At 46.6% G+C, this 15,888-nt stretch overlaps 1 protein-coding gene across 1 annotated transcript; it reads right to left on the minus strand.

The window, feature by feature from the left end:
- Nucleotides 1-5,328: 5,328 nt before the first annotated feature.
- Nucleotides 5,329-13,496, minus strand: tmem178a (transmembrane protein 178a). The gene is made up of 4 exons (XM_079998691.1): nucleotides 12,991-13,496; nucleotides 9,001-9,114; nucleotides 7,391-7,528; nucleotides 5,329-6,455 (listed from the first exon to the last, which is right to left on the minus strand). Exons 1-4 carry the CDS (start codon nucleotides 13,439-13,441, stop codon nucleotides 6,223-6,225), a joined length of 936 nt encoding a protein of 311 aa, XP_079854817.1. The 5' UTR covers nucleotides 13,442-13,496; the 3' UTR covers nucleotides 5,329-6,222.
- Nucleotides 13,497-15,888: the final 2,392 nt, after the last annotated feature.

Consider the following 15,888-nt stretch of genomic DNA (forward strand, 5'->3'; position numbering starts at 1 on the left):
CTGGAGAGTCTGGTGCAAGCATCGAAGACAATCTGGCAATGGGTGACTGGTGAGAGAGGCGTATATAGTGGTTAGATTGCAAATCTGGAACAGCTGTGTGCGCAGGTGAATAGAGCTGGGCTAATGGGACATGTAAGGAGAGGGAGGGGAAGGTAGAAGAAGGCGGAGATCATGACACCAACGGACATGAGTCCAGAGCCCACCCAGCCACAGACAGCAGTAGAGAGGAAGATGAATGGACGGAAGCCTCTAATCTTGTGGCCTAAATCCTGCCAGTAAAAGGAGTGGGAAAGCACAGACTCAGACCTCGTCCACATTCTAGAAGGTCTGAAAGTGTGCGTGGAAAGAAAGCTGGACAAGATTGGAGAGATCATTTACAGCTATGGAGCAGAGAGATTTGAGGTGAAAACTACGAACCTTCAGACACAGAAAGATCCATCAGCAAATCTCAAGTCCAGGAGACAACAAAAGATCGAGCGACTTGTGAAAGAAAGAAGGAACCTGAGGAAACAATGGAGGAAGGCCACAGCAGTGGAAAGGAAACAACTTGATGCACTACAGGGCGACATCAAGCAACGTTTGCAACACTGCGAAGAGCAGAATGCTTGAGAAAGCAACATAAGAAGAAAGAGCGAACGAGGACTGCCTTCTACAGAGATCCCTACAAGTTTGTCAAAGACCTCTTTGTCAAGAAGAAAATTGGGACCCTCAAAGTACCCATAAGGGAACTAGAGGAGCACCTGAGGAAGACCTACTCCGACAACCAGAGGCATGTTCCAGTCAGCATTCCGGATGACATGCCACCAATTCAACCAACTGAGCACCAGCTGGAAGCAAGGCCCCCTACTTGGAGCAAAGTTGAGAGCACAGTAAAGCGGGCCAGAACAGCCTCAGCCCTTGGGCCCAATGGCGTTCCAAGTAGGCTCTATAAGAACACGCCGGGCGTCTTGAAGTACCTCTGGAAGCTCATGAAGGTGGCATGGGAAAAAATAATTATACCAAAGGCATGGCGACGGGCAGGAGGGATCCTGATTCCCAAAGAGAAGAATTCCTCAACCATCAATCAGTTCCGCCAGATCAGCCTCCTGAATGTGGAAGGAAAGATATTTTTCAGTGTTGTGGCCCAGAGGCTCTCAGTATTCTTGCAGAAGAACAACTTTGTCGACACCTCAGTGCGGAAGGCAGGGATAAGTGGATTCTCAGGATGCCTGGAACACACAAATGTAATCTGGCACCAGGTCCAGACAGCCCAGAAGGAGAAGAAAGACCTGCATGTGGTTTTCTTAGATCTTGCCAATGCCTTCGGGTCAGTGCCTCATGAGATTTTGTGGGCGGCGTTCAACTTCTTCCAAGTCCCAGAGGGTATCACAAGGCTGGTCAAAGCCTACTTCCAAGACCTCCAGTTCTGTGTTACAGCACAGGCCAGTACAACTGCCTGGCAGCACCTCGAGATAGGCATAATGGCGGGCGCACCATCTCTCCACTGGCGTTTACCATGGCAATGGAACTTATTATTCGAGCATCCTGATGGGTGGTTGGAGGGGAACAGTTGCGTCTTCCTCCAATCAGGGCATACATGGACGACATAACAACAATAACAACAACAAACGCATGCACCAAACGCCTGCTGGATAAACTCCAGGGAAACATCAAATGGGCATGAATGGAGATTAAACCCAGCAAATCCCGCTGTATCTCCATTGTCAAAGGCCAGCTTGCCAATGAGAGGTTCCATGTCAACAACGAGCCAATACCAACAGTTCTGGAGAAGCCTATCAAAAGCCTTGGCCGCTGGTATAGCGCAGAACTCAAAGACTCGAAGCAGGTGGAACAACTCAGGCAGGATACAATCAGTGGCCTCAAGCAGATCAACAACACTGCTCTCCCCAGGAAGCTGAAGCTGTGGTGCTTTCAGTTTGGGCTGCTGCCCCGTCTCATGTAGCCAATTTCCATCTATGAGGTCACTCTATCCCATGCCAATCGGCTAGCAAGGCTAGTAAAGTCTGCTAAATGCAATGTAATAAATGCACAAGTGAGGAAGTGGCTTGGACTGCCGAGGTGCCTTACCAGCATTGGCCTGTATGGCAGCGGAACCCTCTCCCTGCCAATCTCAAACCTGGTGGAGGAGTACAAATGTGCCAAATGAAGGCTGGAGATGACTCTCACAGAATCCCAGGATCCATTTGTCAGAGGTGCTGCTCCAACGCTAGCAACGGGGAGGAAATGGAAGCCATCGGCAGCAGTTGCGGTGGCAAAGACGGCCCTCAGGCACCGGGATGTAGTGGGGCATGTCCAACATGGCAGAGGGGGCCTTGGCTTGCCAACAACAACACCCACATGGCAAAAGGCTACTCCAACCGATCGGCGGCACATGGTTGTGGAGGAGGTGCGCCACCAGGAGGAAGCAGCCAGGTGTGCCAAGGCAGTCTCTCAACCCCAGCAAGGCCGCTGGATGAAGTGGGATGGCGTGGAGAGGAGGAAAATTACATGGAGTGAGATGTGGGGCATGGAGTCGAATAGGCAGCCACCTCAGGTCTGATCAACCTGTGGTGGGCCAACCTCAGCAGAGGGTGTCTTGTGATAAATGGCCGAAACACCCAATGAAGCCGGGGCACACAACTGAAGATGTGTCGCATTGGTTGTTAGGCCCACGGCCTCCCAGCGTCACTAGAGGCCGCCCTTGCCCCATCTGCAGCTCCCTACTCGAGCCCGATTGCACACACCTGGGATCAATTACCTGCACAGTATTTAGTCCCAGCTTCCCAGTCATTCCTTGCCAGACCGTCAACTAGCTTACCCGAGTTGTATCGCTACTGGCTCCCTTCCAAGTTCCTAGCTCCTAGTGCTTATTTCTAGTTCCTAGTTTATGTCTCATTGTCTCATTTTCCCCTTACCTGCTTGTCTCCTCTCGTCGGCCCAGTCTGTCTCTCCAAATCCAGCCAGCCCGGTTTACCTGCCTGTCTCCGCTCGTCGACCAAGGCTGCCCGTCCTTCTCCATCCAGCCTAGTTCCCCGTCTCCCCACCCGGATCCTGGACCCAATCTCCTGGTCATCATCATCCCTGCCCAGCCCTGCTCCATCCCTACCCGACCGGGTCCCCCCGGCCAGCTCGACCGTCCAGGCTAATAAACATCCTTTGGCTGCCTTCCGTCTCCCTGTGTCGTGCATTTGGGTTTCTTCCAGTTCTGGTCGTGACATTGGTGACATTTTAACAACTAGTCCTATGAAGAATCCTTATATATTACTATTATTTTTATTATACCGTTCTGTGTCATGATCCTCCCCTGCCTTGATTCCCTGTCTATCTGTCTCCTTCTCCCTCTAGCCCTCTCTAGCTCCCTCTGTCTGCCTCTAGGTCCCTCCGTCCCTCTCTGGCTCCCTCTGTCTGTGTCTGGTGTCACATTACATCCATCTCACTGCACACCTGTCCCTAGTTTGTAATTGCAAATTCCTTGTCACTCCTTCTGTATTTACCTGGTCCCATTCACTCTGTCAGTGTCGGTTCATTGCACGTCTTTGTTCCTGCCTGTTTCCCTGAGTGTGAGCACCGAACTCTCGATCACTGATCCTCCACTGGCTCCTCTGCTCCTGGTTCCGGATTCCACGCCTGTGTGTGAGTCCCTGCCTTCCTGGTCACGAGTCCCTGCCGGTCCTGATTCCTGCCTGTCTACCCATTAAAACCCTGTATAAACTCCTAAATCATCAACTCATCACCACCAATTGCATCCTGCAGCATTCCAGTCTGTATGTCTCCTCAGTGACCTCTCCTCATATTACTCAATTGGAAAACCAGATTATCTTACCACATCGCAATGATTACATTTATTAATTGAATACATCTCAATGGAAAAAATATTGTCAATGTCCAAAAACAAGGTTGATTAATTTATGAAATATGGGCTGCTTTTATCACTGACATAACTCCATCCATATATAATTGAATTCCTAAGTTGGGGCAATGTCATGGTGGGGGTCCAGGGTTGGGTCTGCATGGCTGCTGCCTGGCCTGCTGCACCCCTGCTTTTATCTGGATGTGCTTCACCTCTCTCCCAGTACCAAAACTCATACTCAGTACATACGCCACATAATAGGCCTAGGGTTTGCGGGACAGGTGGGGTGCAAGCTATGTGGGTAGGGATGTGGCGGGCGGCTGCCATCTTGCTCTGACCCAAAATGCTTCTGTTCGTCCTAAAATTTTAATACCACTCATACTGTATGAGCTACGACGGGTTTCCCAGGTCCGGGGGTGGTGGAGGGCCCACATATCTGGCGGCCTGCAGGCGTCCGAGTGGGGTGATATCCATGTATCCTGCACTGAGCACACTCTGCTACTGTAACGGGTGTGGTTAGGACCTAATTGCAGCACAAAGAAAGGCAGGGATATTTGGTAATGTCTTTTATTTGTAGAGCAGACGGAAGACAGGCAGGGGGCAGGCAGGATACGTCGTCGGGGACAGGCAGGTTAGATAACGGGGAGTGCAGGCAGAAGACAGGCAGGATACGTGGTCGGGGTGAGGCAGAGTCGATAGCGGGGAGTCAATCCAGAGAACGCTGGAGAGTCTGGTGCAAGCATCGAAGACAATCTGGCAATGGGTGACTGGTGAGAGAGGCATATATAGTGGTTAGATTGCAGATTGGGAACAGCTGTGTGCGCAGGTGAATGGAGTTGGGCTAATGGGACAGGTAAGGAGAGGGAGGGGAAGGTAGAAGAAGGCGGAGATCATGACAGCTACGTGGATGGGTACTCGGGGCTCGTGGCTGGATCCTATTTGGGAGATAATTTGCCGGAGCACGGTGCAAACCGCACCCCAGGTGGGAATCGATCCCAGGCCCTTCTTGCTGTGAGGCAGAAGTGCAATGCACTGTGCCACCGTGCCACGAACTGACAAACTGACTAACTGACTGACTGACCATCTAACTAACTAAATTACTCAAACTAAATTACTTAGACTCACCTAGACAAACTAATCAACTCAAACTAAATTCCTTAGACAAACAAATTAACGAAAAAACGAACCAAACAACTACCTAGCTAACTAGCTAACTAACCAACCAACCGACTAACCAACTGACTATTGTTAAGTGATTGTTAAGTGATTGTTAAGTGATTGTTAAGTGATTGTTAAGTGATTGTTAAGTGATTGTTAAGTGATTGTTAAGTGATTGTTAAGTGATTGTTAAGTGATCGTTAAGAGCAGGACTCTGGACACGGGCATCTTTGAACTTTTAATTCATTTCTTACAGCGTCTTAAAAGCTTCTTATTGATTAGGAACAGATTGATTACATTGTCTGACTTTTTACTGAAATACATGTTCACAGCTGATCAAATCAGATCAAATCAGATTTTATTATGCAATTGTCAAACTGTTTTTGTGATTGAGGGAAATTCAGACGATTGCTGTTTTTGTTTGTCGATCGATTACAGTTCAATAAACCATTGACAATGTAAAATGGATATCTTATAAATTACATTATTTTAGATTACACTGCAATTAGGTAATTATAATAATATAACATCATTAAATACAATTTCAATTTCCATCTCCTGACCTGCAGCGATGCCGTGTTCAGGTCACATGGAACTGTAATTATAATCATTACTGTGATAATTAGTGTAATTCCACCTTCTGACCACAAGAGGCCGTGGTCTCCACAGTAGAAAGCTGGAAGATCCTGATGAGGCAGCAGATCAACAGATTTCATTCAAATTTGTTTTGACACGACGACGGTTTATCACATTATAACTGTTCATCTGTGCAAATAAACAACAACATGTTCAGTGGTGAACCTACATCATGGAACCTAGACCTCCATCTTGAGATTCCAGAACATCACGTCTTCTTCCCACAGGACTTGAAGGCATCATAAAACGCTATAAACACAATATATCATCAGCACAAAGCAGTGGAGGAAGCAGCATGTAGCATGTAGCATTTGGGATCCTTCAACGTTCTGCTTCAGGAACATTTGTCCTGATTGCTTTGAAGCCGCCATGTTTTTGGTGTTAAGTCTTTAGACGGAACAGCAGAGCGACACAACACAAGCAGAACAACCAGCACAGGAAGCCACAGGTTCAGGAAGCCACATGTTCAGGAAGCCACAGGAAGTCTTCCCCAGGGAAGCAGTCTGTTTGATGCACCAAACCCTGGGGATCCTCCTCTGCTGCTGCTGCTACATGGTTCATCCACAGAGACCAAGACCAGGACCTGGACCTCCTGGGGGTCACACTGAGGACTGGGCGACTGTCTTGCCGCCGGTGCGGCTCAGGAAGGGCGAGGCGATACAGAGGCAGCCCGAGGCCACACTGAGGCCCAGCGAGGCCCAGGCGCAGCCCATGGACCAGCCAAAGCCATGGTCCACATCCCCCGGGAGACCGTAAATGAAGGGTGGGGTCCGGGACAGGTCGTAGCTTACACTGGCGGCGTAGGTGCACAGGGAGATGGTGCAGAAGATCCCTGCAGAATGAGGAACAAAAGGTACTGAATTAGGGTTGTCGCGGTTACCAGTGTTACAGGGTGTTCGGGTGTACACCGGTAACATTACTTGCCCTCCATCCTCACTGTCGTTTATTTTTTATTTTTTATAAAAACAAAACCCATTTAGTTCATTTTCGTGTATCTGCAACGAAGTTCAACAAATTCAAAAAAAATCAATTTGTAAAATACTAAGCGGGTTATCAATACTTATTCTGATGCTTCAAAAGTGAAAGTGTCAGCTTCAGCAGAGTCACATCACAGTCTAGGGAAGGAGAGGAATGCTCTAGAGCTCAGATCGGGTCTTGATCGGGACCTGTCTCTCTCCATCCGTAATCCCCATGAGTAATTAGTAATGGGGGACCCCCCCCTCCTCCCATCTTGTAAAATGTCCAGTGTTAACGGTAACACCGTCGTTGTCATGAGTTTATTAACTGGTGGGAAATATTCCTCACAGTGGCATCCCTATACTGAATGAAGTACTACAACAGGCTTTACTACTACTAGTACTACCACTGCAGGTCGGTCTGGGGGTCAGCAGGGTTGGTCTGGGGGGTCAGCAGGTTGGTCTGGGGGATCAGCAGGGCTGGTCTGGGGGATCAGCAGGGCTGGTCTGGGGGTTAGCAGGGCTGGTCTGGGGGTCAGCAGGGCTGGTCTGGGGGTCAGCAGGGTTGGTCTGGAGGGTCAGCAGGTTGGTATGTGGGGTCAGCAGGGTTGTTTGGGGGGCCGCAGGGTTGGTATGGGGGGTCAGCAAGGTTGGTTGAGGGGCCGCAGGGTTGGTATGGGGGGTCAGCAGGTTGGTATGTGGGGTCAGCAGGGTTGGTTGGGGGGCCGCAGGGTTGGTATGGGGGGTCAGCAAGGTTGGTTGAGGGGCCGCAGGGTTGGTTTGGGGGGTCTGCAGATTGTAGTGCACGTACCGGCCATGAGGAACAGCAGTCCCGACACGTGCTGCGTCAGATTCTCCTCCCAGAAGAACCCGACCGCTGCCACCACGCTGCCACACAGCAGTACCGCCGCCGCCATCCCCAGGAAGCCTGCTGTGATTCTCCTCAGGTCTGAGTACACAGAGTACACACAGTACAAACACCCTGCTGGGATCCTCCTCCGGTTTGAGTACACACAGTACACACACAGTACCCACAGAGTACATACACCCTGCTGTGATCCTCCTAAAGTCTGAATACACACAGTACACACAGTACACTCAACCTGCTGTGATCCTCCTCAGGTCGGAGTCCACACAGTACACATAGACTACACTCAATACATACATCTTCCATACACCCACATATAAACACTCCTCAGAATAAATGAGGATGGAGGAGCCGTGTTTCCATAGCAACCGCCTCCAGCGAACCTGCCACACACACACACACACAGTTTCCATGACAACAGGTGGCCAATCACAGACCCCGTGCAACACACACACACACACAGACACACACATAGACACACACACACACACGTACTGTGAGTACTGTGAGTACTGTGACTACTGTGAGTACCGTGACGACTGCTCGTACCGTGAGTACTGTGACTACTGTAAGTACAGTGACTACTGTGACTACTGTTCGTACCGTGACCACTGTTCATACTGTGACTACTGTTCGTACTGTGACTACTGTTAGTACTGAGTATAGTGGGTACAGTGACTACTGTTAATACTGTGAGTACTGTGACTACTGTTAGTATTGTGATGACTGTGAGTACTGTAACTACTGTTAGTACCCGGAATACTGTGAGTGCCGTGACTACTGTTAGTACTGTTAGTATTGTGATTACTGTTAGTATGTGCCTACTGTGACTACTGTAAGTATTCTGATGACTGTGAGTACTGTGAGTACTGTGACTACTGTGAGTTTTGTGAATACTGTGCTGTTATAGAGTACTCTGTAGGAAGTACAAACATTTCTGTTTTCTGATGAATCAGTCGAACAAGAACAGATAATGGACAGAATGAGAGGAAGATTGGACGTTACCCAGAAGATTCCTCTGGAGGATGTTCCTTAGAAGGTTTCTCTGGAGGAGGTTCCTCAGGAGGACGTCCTTCAGAAGATTCCTCTGGAGGACGTTCCTTAGAAGGTTCCTAATAAGGTTCCTCTGAAGGAAGTTCGTCAGAATGTTCTTCTGGAGAACATTCCTTAGAAGGTTCCTAATAAGGTTCCTCTGAAGGAAGTTCGTCAGAATGTTCTTCTGGAGAACATTCCTCGGAAGGTTCCTCTGGAGGACGTTCCTCGGAAGGTTCCTCTGGAGAACGTTCCTAAGAAGGCTCCACAGGAGGAGGAGCCTCAGAAGGATTACATTGCATTTAGCAGACGCTTTTATCCAAAGCGTCTTACAATATTCAAACACCGATGGACGCAGCCATCAGGAGCAATTAGGGCTTAAGTGTCTTGCCAGCAACCTTTAGATTGCTAGACGACCAGCTCTACCTCCTGAGCTACCATCCCCAAGGATCTTCTTGGGACGTTCCTCAGAAGGTTCCTCTGGAGGAGCTTTCTCAGAAGGTGGTTCCCTCAGTACTCACGCAGTAGGTGCCACTCGTCCTGCTGGATGGTCCTGGTGAGGTTTAGGGGGATGTTCCTCAGTCTGATTGGCTGAGAGAAGTGGTACTTCACAGCTGAGCAGCGCTCTGCAATACCTGAGGAGACACCACCTGCTTGTCAGCTGCAGGTTCACAAGGAGCTGCAGGATCACAAGGAGCTGTAGGTGTTTTCAGTGAGTTGGTGCGAAGTTGGAGCAAAGTTGGAGTGAAGTTGGAGTGACAGAGTGAAGTTGGGGTGAAGTTAGGGTGATGTCAGGATAAAGTTCTGGCTAAGTTAGAGTGAAGTTAGAGTGAAGTTAGAGTGAAGCTGGGGTGAATTTGGGGTGAAGTTGGGGTGACGTTATGGCGACGTTGGGGCGAAGTTGAAGTGACAGATTGAAGTTTGGGTGAAGTAAGGGTGAAGTTGGGGAGAAGTTGTTGGGAAGTTTGAGTGAAGTTAGATTTAAGCTGGAGTGTCAGTGAAGTTGAAGTGAAGTTGTAACTAAGTTGGAACAAAGTTGGAGTGACAGAGTAGTTGGAGTGTAGTTGGAGTGTAGTTGGAGATAAGCTGGAGTGAAGCTGGAGTGAGGTTGGAGTGAAGCTGGGGTGAATTTGGAGTGAGTAAGTGTGAGGTTGGAGTGAAGTTGGAGTGACAGAGTGAAGTTAAAGTGAAGTTGGAGTGATGTTTGGGGGAAGTTGGGGCTAAGTTAGAGTGAAGTTGGGGAGAAGTTAGAGTGAAGTTCAAGTGAGGTTGGAGTAAAGTTGGGGTGAGTTAGCGTGACGGAGTGAAGTTGGGGTGAAGTTGGGGTGAAGTTAGAGTGACAGAGTGACGTGGCAAAGTTGGGGCGAAGTTGGGGTGAAGTTGGGGTGAAGTTAGAGTGACGGAGTGAAGTTGGGGTGAAGTTGGGGTGAAGTTAGAGTGACGGAGTGAAGTTGGGGTGAAGTTGGGGAGAAGCTGGAATTAAGTTGGAGCGACAGATTGAAGTTTGGGTGAAGTAAGGGTGAAGTTGGGGAGAAGTTTGAGTGAAGTTAGATTGAAGTTGAAGTGAAGTGAAGTTGTAGTGAAGTTGTAGTAAAGTTGGAGTGACAGCGTGTAGTTGGAGTAAAGTTGGAGTGACAGAGTGTAGTTGGAGTGTAGTTGGAGTGTAGTTGGAGTGTAGTTGGAGTGAAGTTAGAGTGATGTTTGGGGGAAGTTGGCGAGAAGTTAGAGTGAAGTTGTGGAGAAGTTAGAGTGAAGTTCAAGCGAGGTTGGGGTGAAGTTGGAGTGACAGAGTGAAGTTGGGGTGAAGTTGGAGTGACAGAGTGAAGTTAGAGTGAAGTTGTGTGGAGGTTGGGGTGAAACTGGAGTGAAGCTGATGTGACGTTAGAGTGACATTGGAGTAAAGTTGGGAGTAAAGTTGGGAGTGAAGCTGGAGTGAAGCTGGAGTGAAGCTGGAGTGAAGCTGGAGTGAAGTTGGAGCGAAGTTGGAGTGAGGTTGGAGCGAAGTTGGAGTGAGGTTGGAGCGAAGTGAGAGTGAGGTTGGAGCGAAGTGAGAGTGAGGTTGGAGCGAAGTGAGCGTGAGGTTGGAGCGAAGTGAGAGTGAGGTTGGAGTGAAGTTAGAGTGAAGTTGGGGTGATGTTAGGGGGAAGTTCGGGAGATGTTGGAGTGAGGTTGGAGTAAAGTTAGAGTGGGGTTGGAGTGAAGCTTGGGTGAAGTTGGAGTGATGTTAAAGTGAGGTTGGGGTGAAGCTGGAGTGAAGCTGGAGTGAAGCTGGAGTGAAGCTGGAGTGAAGTTAGTGTGAAGCTAGAGTGACGGAGTGACGTTGGAGTGACGTTGGAGTGACGTTGGAGTGACGTTGGAGTGACGTTAGTGTGAAGCTCGAGTGACGTTGGAGTGAAGCCGGAGTGAAGCCGGGGTGACGTTGGGGTGACGTCAGGTGAAGATGGAGTGAAGATGGAGTGCAGTTGAAGCGAAGCTGGAGTGAAGCTATGTGAAGTTAGGTAAGGTTGGAGTGAGGTTGGGGTGAAGTTGGGGAAACGTTCGGTGAAGTTGGAGGAAAATTAGAGGAGAAAACATCTGTAAGACAAAGAGAAGAGTCTCACGATCTGGTGTATAAGGAGAACAGGAAGTCACCTCATAACGAGCAATCTCTGTCTGCCTGCCTGTCTCACTGTGTAGTGCTGGATTATTGATGAGCAGCAGGAAGTACAGATCAAATTCAATCAGCGTTGACAGAAATCAAAGATGGCCGACTGAAGGTCGACACTGTTTGGTGCCCCCCCCCCATTAGCCCTGACAGAGCAGGGACTACACCATGACAGGCCATAATAACTAATTATAATCCAGATCCTCCACCAGAAAATGAATCAATTAATTTGATAATTTGTTAAAAGATGCGAAGATGAGATGAGATGAGATGATACTCCACCGTCTTCCTCGTCTTAAATCCTTTATTTCACAGCAGTTACTTAAACCTTAACTATGTTAGTAGTTTGTCAATTAAAGCAACACTATGACACACTTTTACCTTGAAATAACATCTTCAGAATGATTTTGATGGTACACTGACTTGTAATATGGAGAACCTCTTTCGCCCCCGGAACCCCTGTTCTTGCACTATGTAACTTCTGTGTTCCGGTACAAAACCGCTGGAAAAGTGCGATATGCTTTACAGCACTATGTCACTTGCTTGATGTTTTGGCTCCGGTATTTACCATTTTTTACTGGTAAAATTTATTGAAAAAAATGAACCGATCAATTATAAACTTGCCGGTCTAAATGTCTTGGAATAATGTTCATACAAACTAAGCTGCTCCACCTCCCCGACGGCGCGGGTGAGACGGGTCAGTGGTGCGTTCAGCACCCACACCTCAGTTTCCCTTACTATCATTGCGCCACAAGGTTTGTTTCCAGGGAGCGAGTTGGGAGAGAGTGAACCAGGGGCGCCAGAATAGGGGGGACAACAGCATTTTTTGTCCCCCCACGTTCAGGTGTGACGGTAATAGAACGTTGAGGGCAGGTTTTAAGAATAGCCTCTAGCCTAAAATAGCCCCGCATAAATATTATATACTATTCATATTATACACAATTCATGTTATATACCATTAATGCTATATACTCTTCATATTATATCCTATTAATATTCTACACTATTCATATTATATACTATTCATATTATATATCATTAATGTTATATACTATTCATATTATATAGTTTTTATATTCTGTACTATTCATATTATATACTATTCATGTTATATACCATTCATGTTATATACTATTTATATTTGATACTATTCACATTATATACTATTCATATTATATACTATTAATGTTATATACCATTCATATTCTATACTATTCATGTTAAATACTATTTATAGTATATGCTATTCATGTTGTATACTATTCATGTTATATCATATTCATTGCTTTTCACAAACCAGCAGCTGATGCCTGGTTGGCAACTGGCCAACTTGAACTAACATGACGTCATGCTTTAATGGAGGTTTTAAAAACACACACACACACACACACACACACACGCACAAACACACAGACATACACACATGCACACACAAACCCACACGCACACAAACACACATACCCCCCCACACACACATACACACGCAAACGCGCATACACAGACACACACACACACACACACGCACAGACACAAACCCACGCACAATTACACACACGCGCGCGCGCACACACACAAACACCTAATGTATAAACACACACAAATACACATCACACAACCCCCCCACCACCACACACACACACACACACACACACACACACACACACACACACACACACACTCAACTCTGAAGGTAAACAAACGTGCACGTCAGTGAAGCTGATTCTGTTACTGGAGACCTGGTCCAGACCCTGGGACCCGGGCCGGATCCGGAGACCCGTTCCAGAACCTGGGACCCGGTCTAGACCGTGTTCAGACCCACTCCACCTGTCTTGACCCGGTCCAGCCAGACGCTGGACGTCTCGCCCACCTTTTAAGATCAGCTTGTCGATGTCCTGGTCCAGACCCTGGAAGTAGCACTTCCTCCAAAGGCCGGAGTAGGTGGAGAAGAGCGGACGGCCGCACTCGGTCTCCAGGATGCCCATGCCCAGGATGGCCCTCCAGTTCTCCAGCAGCTCCTCCTCGCGGCTCCCCACGTGGATGGGCTTCATCAGGCCCCCGGTCCTGCGGCCCCCGGACTCCAGCAGCGGCAGGTGGTAAATGGGCATGTCCCGGTTCTTCTGGTCGTTGTAGTCGGCCCCGTGCAGGTCGCAGTTGGCCTTGTGCCTCCGGGTGTCGGTGTGGTACCAGTGGTCGGTGCAGATGGAGGTGAGCAGCAGCAGCAGAGCCGCGCCGCCCAGCAGCACGCCGCCCAGCACGGCGGCCCGGCGGGGCGTGGCGCGCTTCCCGCCCGGGGACCCGGAGCCTTCCGCCCGGAGCATCTTCACACGGCTTCCCTTCCTCTCATCGCTCCTCTGGTCCTCTCTCCTCTCTCCTCTCTCCTCATCCCCTGTCCGCAGCGCGATGCGCGGGCACGCACACTGCGCGGCACCGTGGCTTCCTCCGCTCAGGAGGTGTGGCCTGTTCAGACAGACGCCTGCATTAGTGACGCCGCCATCTTGCTGCGGTCTGTGACTGTTCTGGGGATTCCATGCCGAATAATGGAAGAAAATATTAGTATAGTTTTAATTAGTTTTATATCCCATAACATACTGCTATAGACTGTGGTTGAATATCACTGATTATTATTAGAAATATCTTAATTATCTTTACATTTAGAAATATTATTTCAGGGCTACATGCGGCGCGATGAGGAGAATGAAGACCGGACCAAGATGGCGGAGGTATCACCATAATGAGAGCTACCCCCATAAAGCCGTTTATTAGAAGTATAAAATACACTGAATATATACTGTTATTATTCTAATACATACTGAATAAATACGGTTAACATACTAATATATACTGTTTGTGTTACAATAACATACATTTAAACTTTGCAATAAAAACAATAGAGTTCTTATAATAATAATAATATTCTTCTTCTTCTTCTTATAGCTGCAGGAAGCAATACACAGGATCTAGTTTATTCCTTTTAGGTATGTATTACTTTTTTTTGGTTTCTGCAAAATACATTAAAATGAACTAAACTTACGAACATCAAACATGGTAGAATTACATCCATAGCACCTTTTTTAAGAATATTGTGATTGACCTTGAGGACCTTTGGACAATGGCTTCTTTTTAGTCTTTTAGTCTTAGATTTTCGACTATTTTTCAGCATCTAGAACAATAACAAAAACAAAATTTATAATTACTTTGCATAACAATAATAATAAATACATGTTATTTTATAAATATAATAAATACATGTTAGTTTTAATTTGTATTTCACTGTAATTTTTTCTGTTAATAATCTACAATTAGAAAACTAAGTTTAATTGATGACTTGTGTATATTGTAATGCTGACAACAATTATGGAACTTTACCATTAATTTGTCATTAGAATTATTATGGAAGAACTTCTCAATAGTGAACACTTTAAATTTAAATATGCCACGTTTAGCTGTAGAAACTGTTAATACATGACATTTCTGAAAAACAACCTTTTTTTACTTGAAACCAAACCTTGTCATTGTTAGAATTGACTTTGTTCTGTGTAAGCACATGTGCAGTCTCAGTGACGGTTGCTGAGGTTGGGTCTGGTGTGCGGTAATGATATACCTACGTATTTATGTAGGTTTACATATTTATGGATATTTAAGACATTTCATTTCATGCATATACGTATGATATGATGTATGTGACAAATAAACCTCTTTAATCTTAAATCTTGAGATTTACATTAGTAATCAAACTTACGTAATTTTAGTGGGGACTTCCTTCCTTAGATTACATTTTAATTAAGTTACGTTTCCATGAAATATGAAAAACATTTTGTTATTTCTGTGAGTAATTACCATTGCACAGCTTCTGTTTTTCCAATGGCTCTCTGGATCTTGAACGCATCACTCAGTCGCACATTTCAGTGGATTCCACTTGGCGAGGTCATGAGTTTTTGTGGATCAATGTTTTCCTATTTTCATGAATCAGACAAAGTAATGGGACCAAATATCAATCCAACAGATCCACAGACATCTACCAGGTAAGAAAGTACATAAATATACACGTAAACGTATAGTTTGTAATCTCTAACCACTACAGAGGGACGGAGTCTATACCGTACACTAGACACAGCCGAATGTACGTTCAGAACCAGAACCTGCACATTTATAGAAAATAATATGATGATGTCATAAAGCGTTTTACTCTAAATCTCATTTATAGTCAATATTATTGTCATCTTAAAGCATCTTACTATAAATATCATTTATAGTAAATATATATTTATATATATATATGTATTTATATTTTTTACCTGTGCTGTCAGCATGCTGGGCATACAACAAAGAGCATTTGTTGTATTGCATCTAGGACAGAGTTAGTCTGCAAGTGGAGTTTAAGTTCTCCACCTGCAATGAAACTCTTTATTCATTCTTATATCATCAACAACTGCTGCAATAACTCTGCCCTGTGGACGACCTGTAGAATCACAAGAGCACAGTTGTTGGTTATAGAGAACCACCACCAACCCCCCTCTTTGGAGAACTATTTATCATGTTTGGGTTAATAAACAACTGGTCACTACTCCAAGACAGGGAGATTCACCACAGGTGAGACAATAAAACTTAGAACCAAACAACATTTACACAAAAACATAAACATTGGACAACAAAATTAACAAAACAGTTCATTTCGTCCAGGAAAATTATAACTACAACTGGACACGTGGCCTCTTCCTGTCATACTTATGACAGTAAATAAGGGAGGAAAGGAGAGGGATGCAAC

This window comes from Zeus faber (genome assembly GCF_960531495.2).
Source record: "Zeus faber genome assembly, chromosome: 4".
Lineage (NCBI taxonomy): Eukaryota > Metazoa > Chordata > Actinopteri > Zeiformes > Zeidae > Zeus > Zeus faber.

Coding starts and splice junctions, on each gene's coding strand:
- tmem178a (XM_079998691.1), bottom strand. CDS start 13,441: ATGCTCCGGGCGGAAGGCTCCGGGTCCCCGGGCGGGAAGCGCGCCACG. Junction 7,529..9,000: donor GGACGAGTGGCACCTACTGC/GTGAGTACTGAG, acceptor CTGTGTACTCAG/ACCTGAGGAGAATCACAGCA. Junction 6,456..7,390: donor ACTGCTGTTCCTCATGGCCG/GTACGTGCACTA, acceptor CTCATTCTGCAG/GGATCTTCTGCACCATCTCC.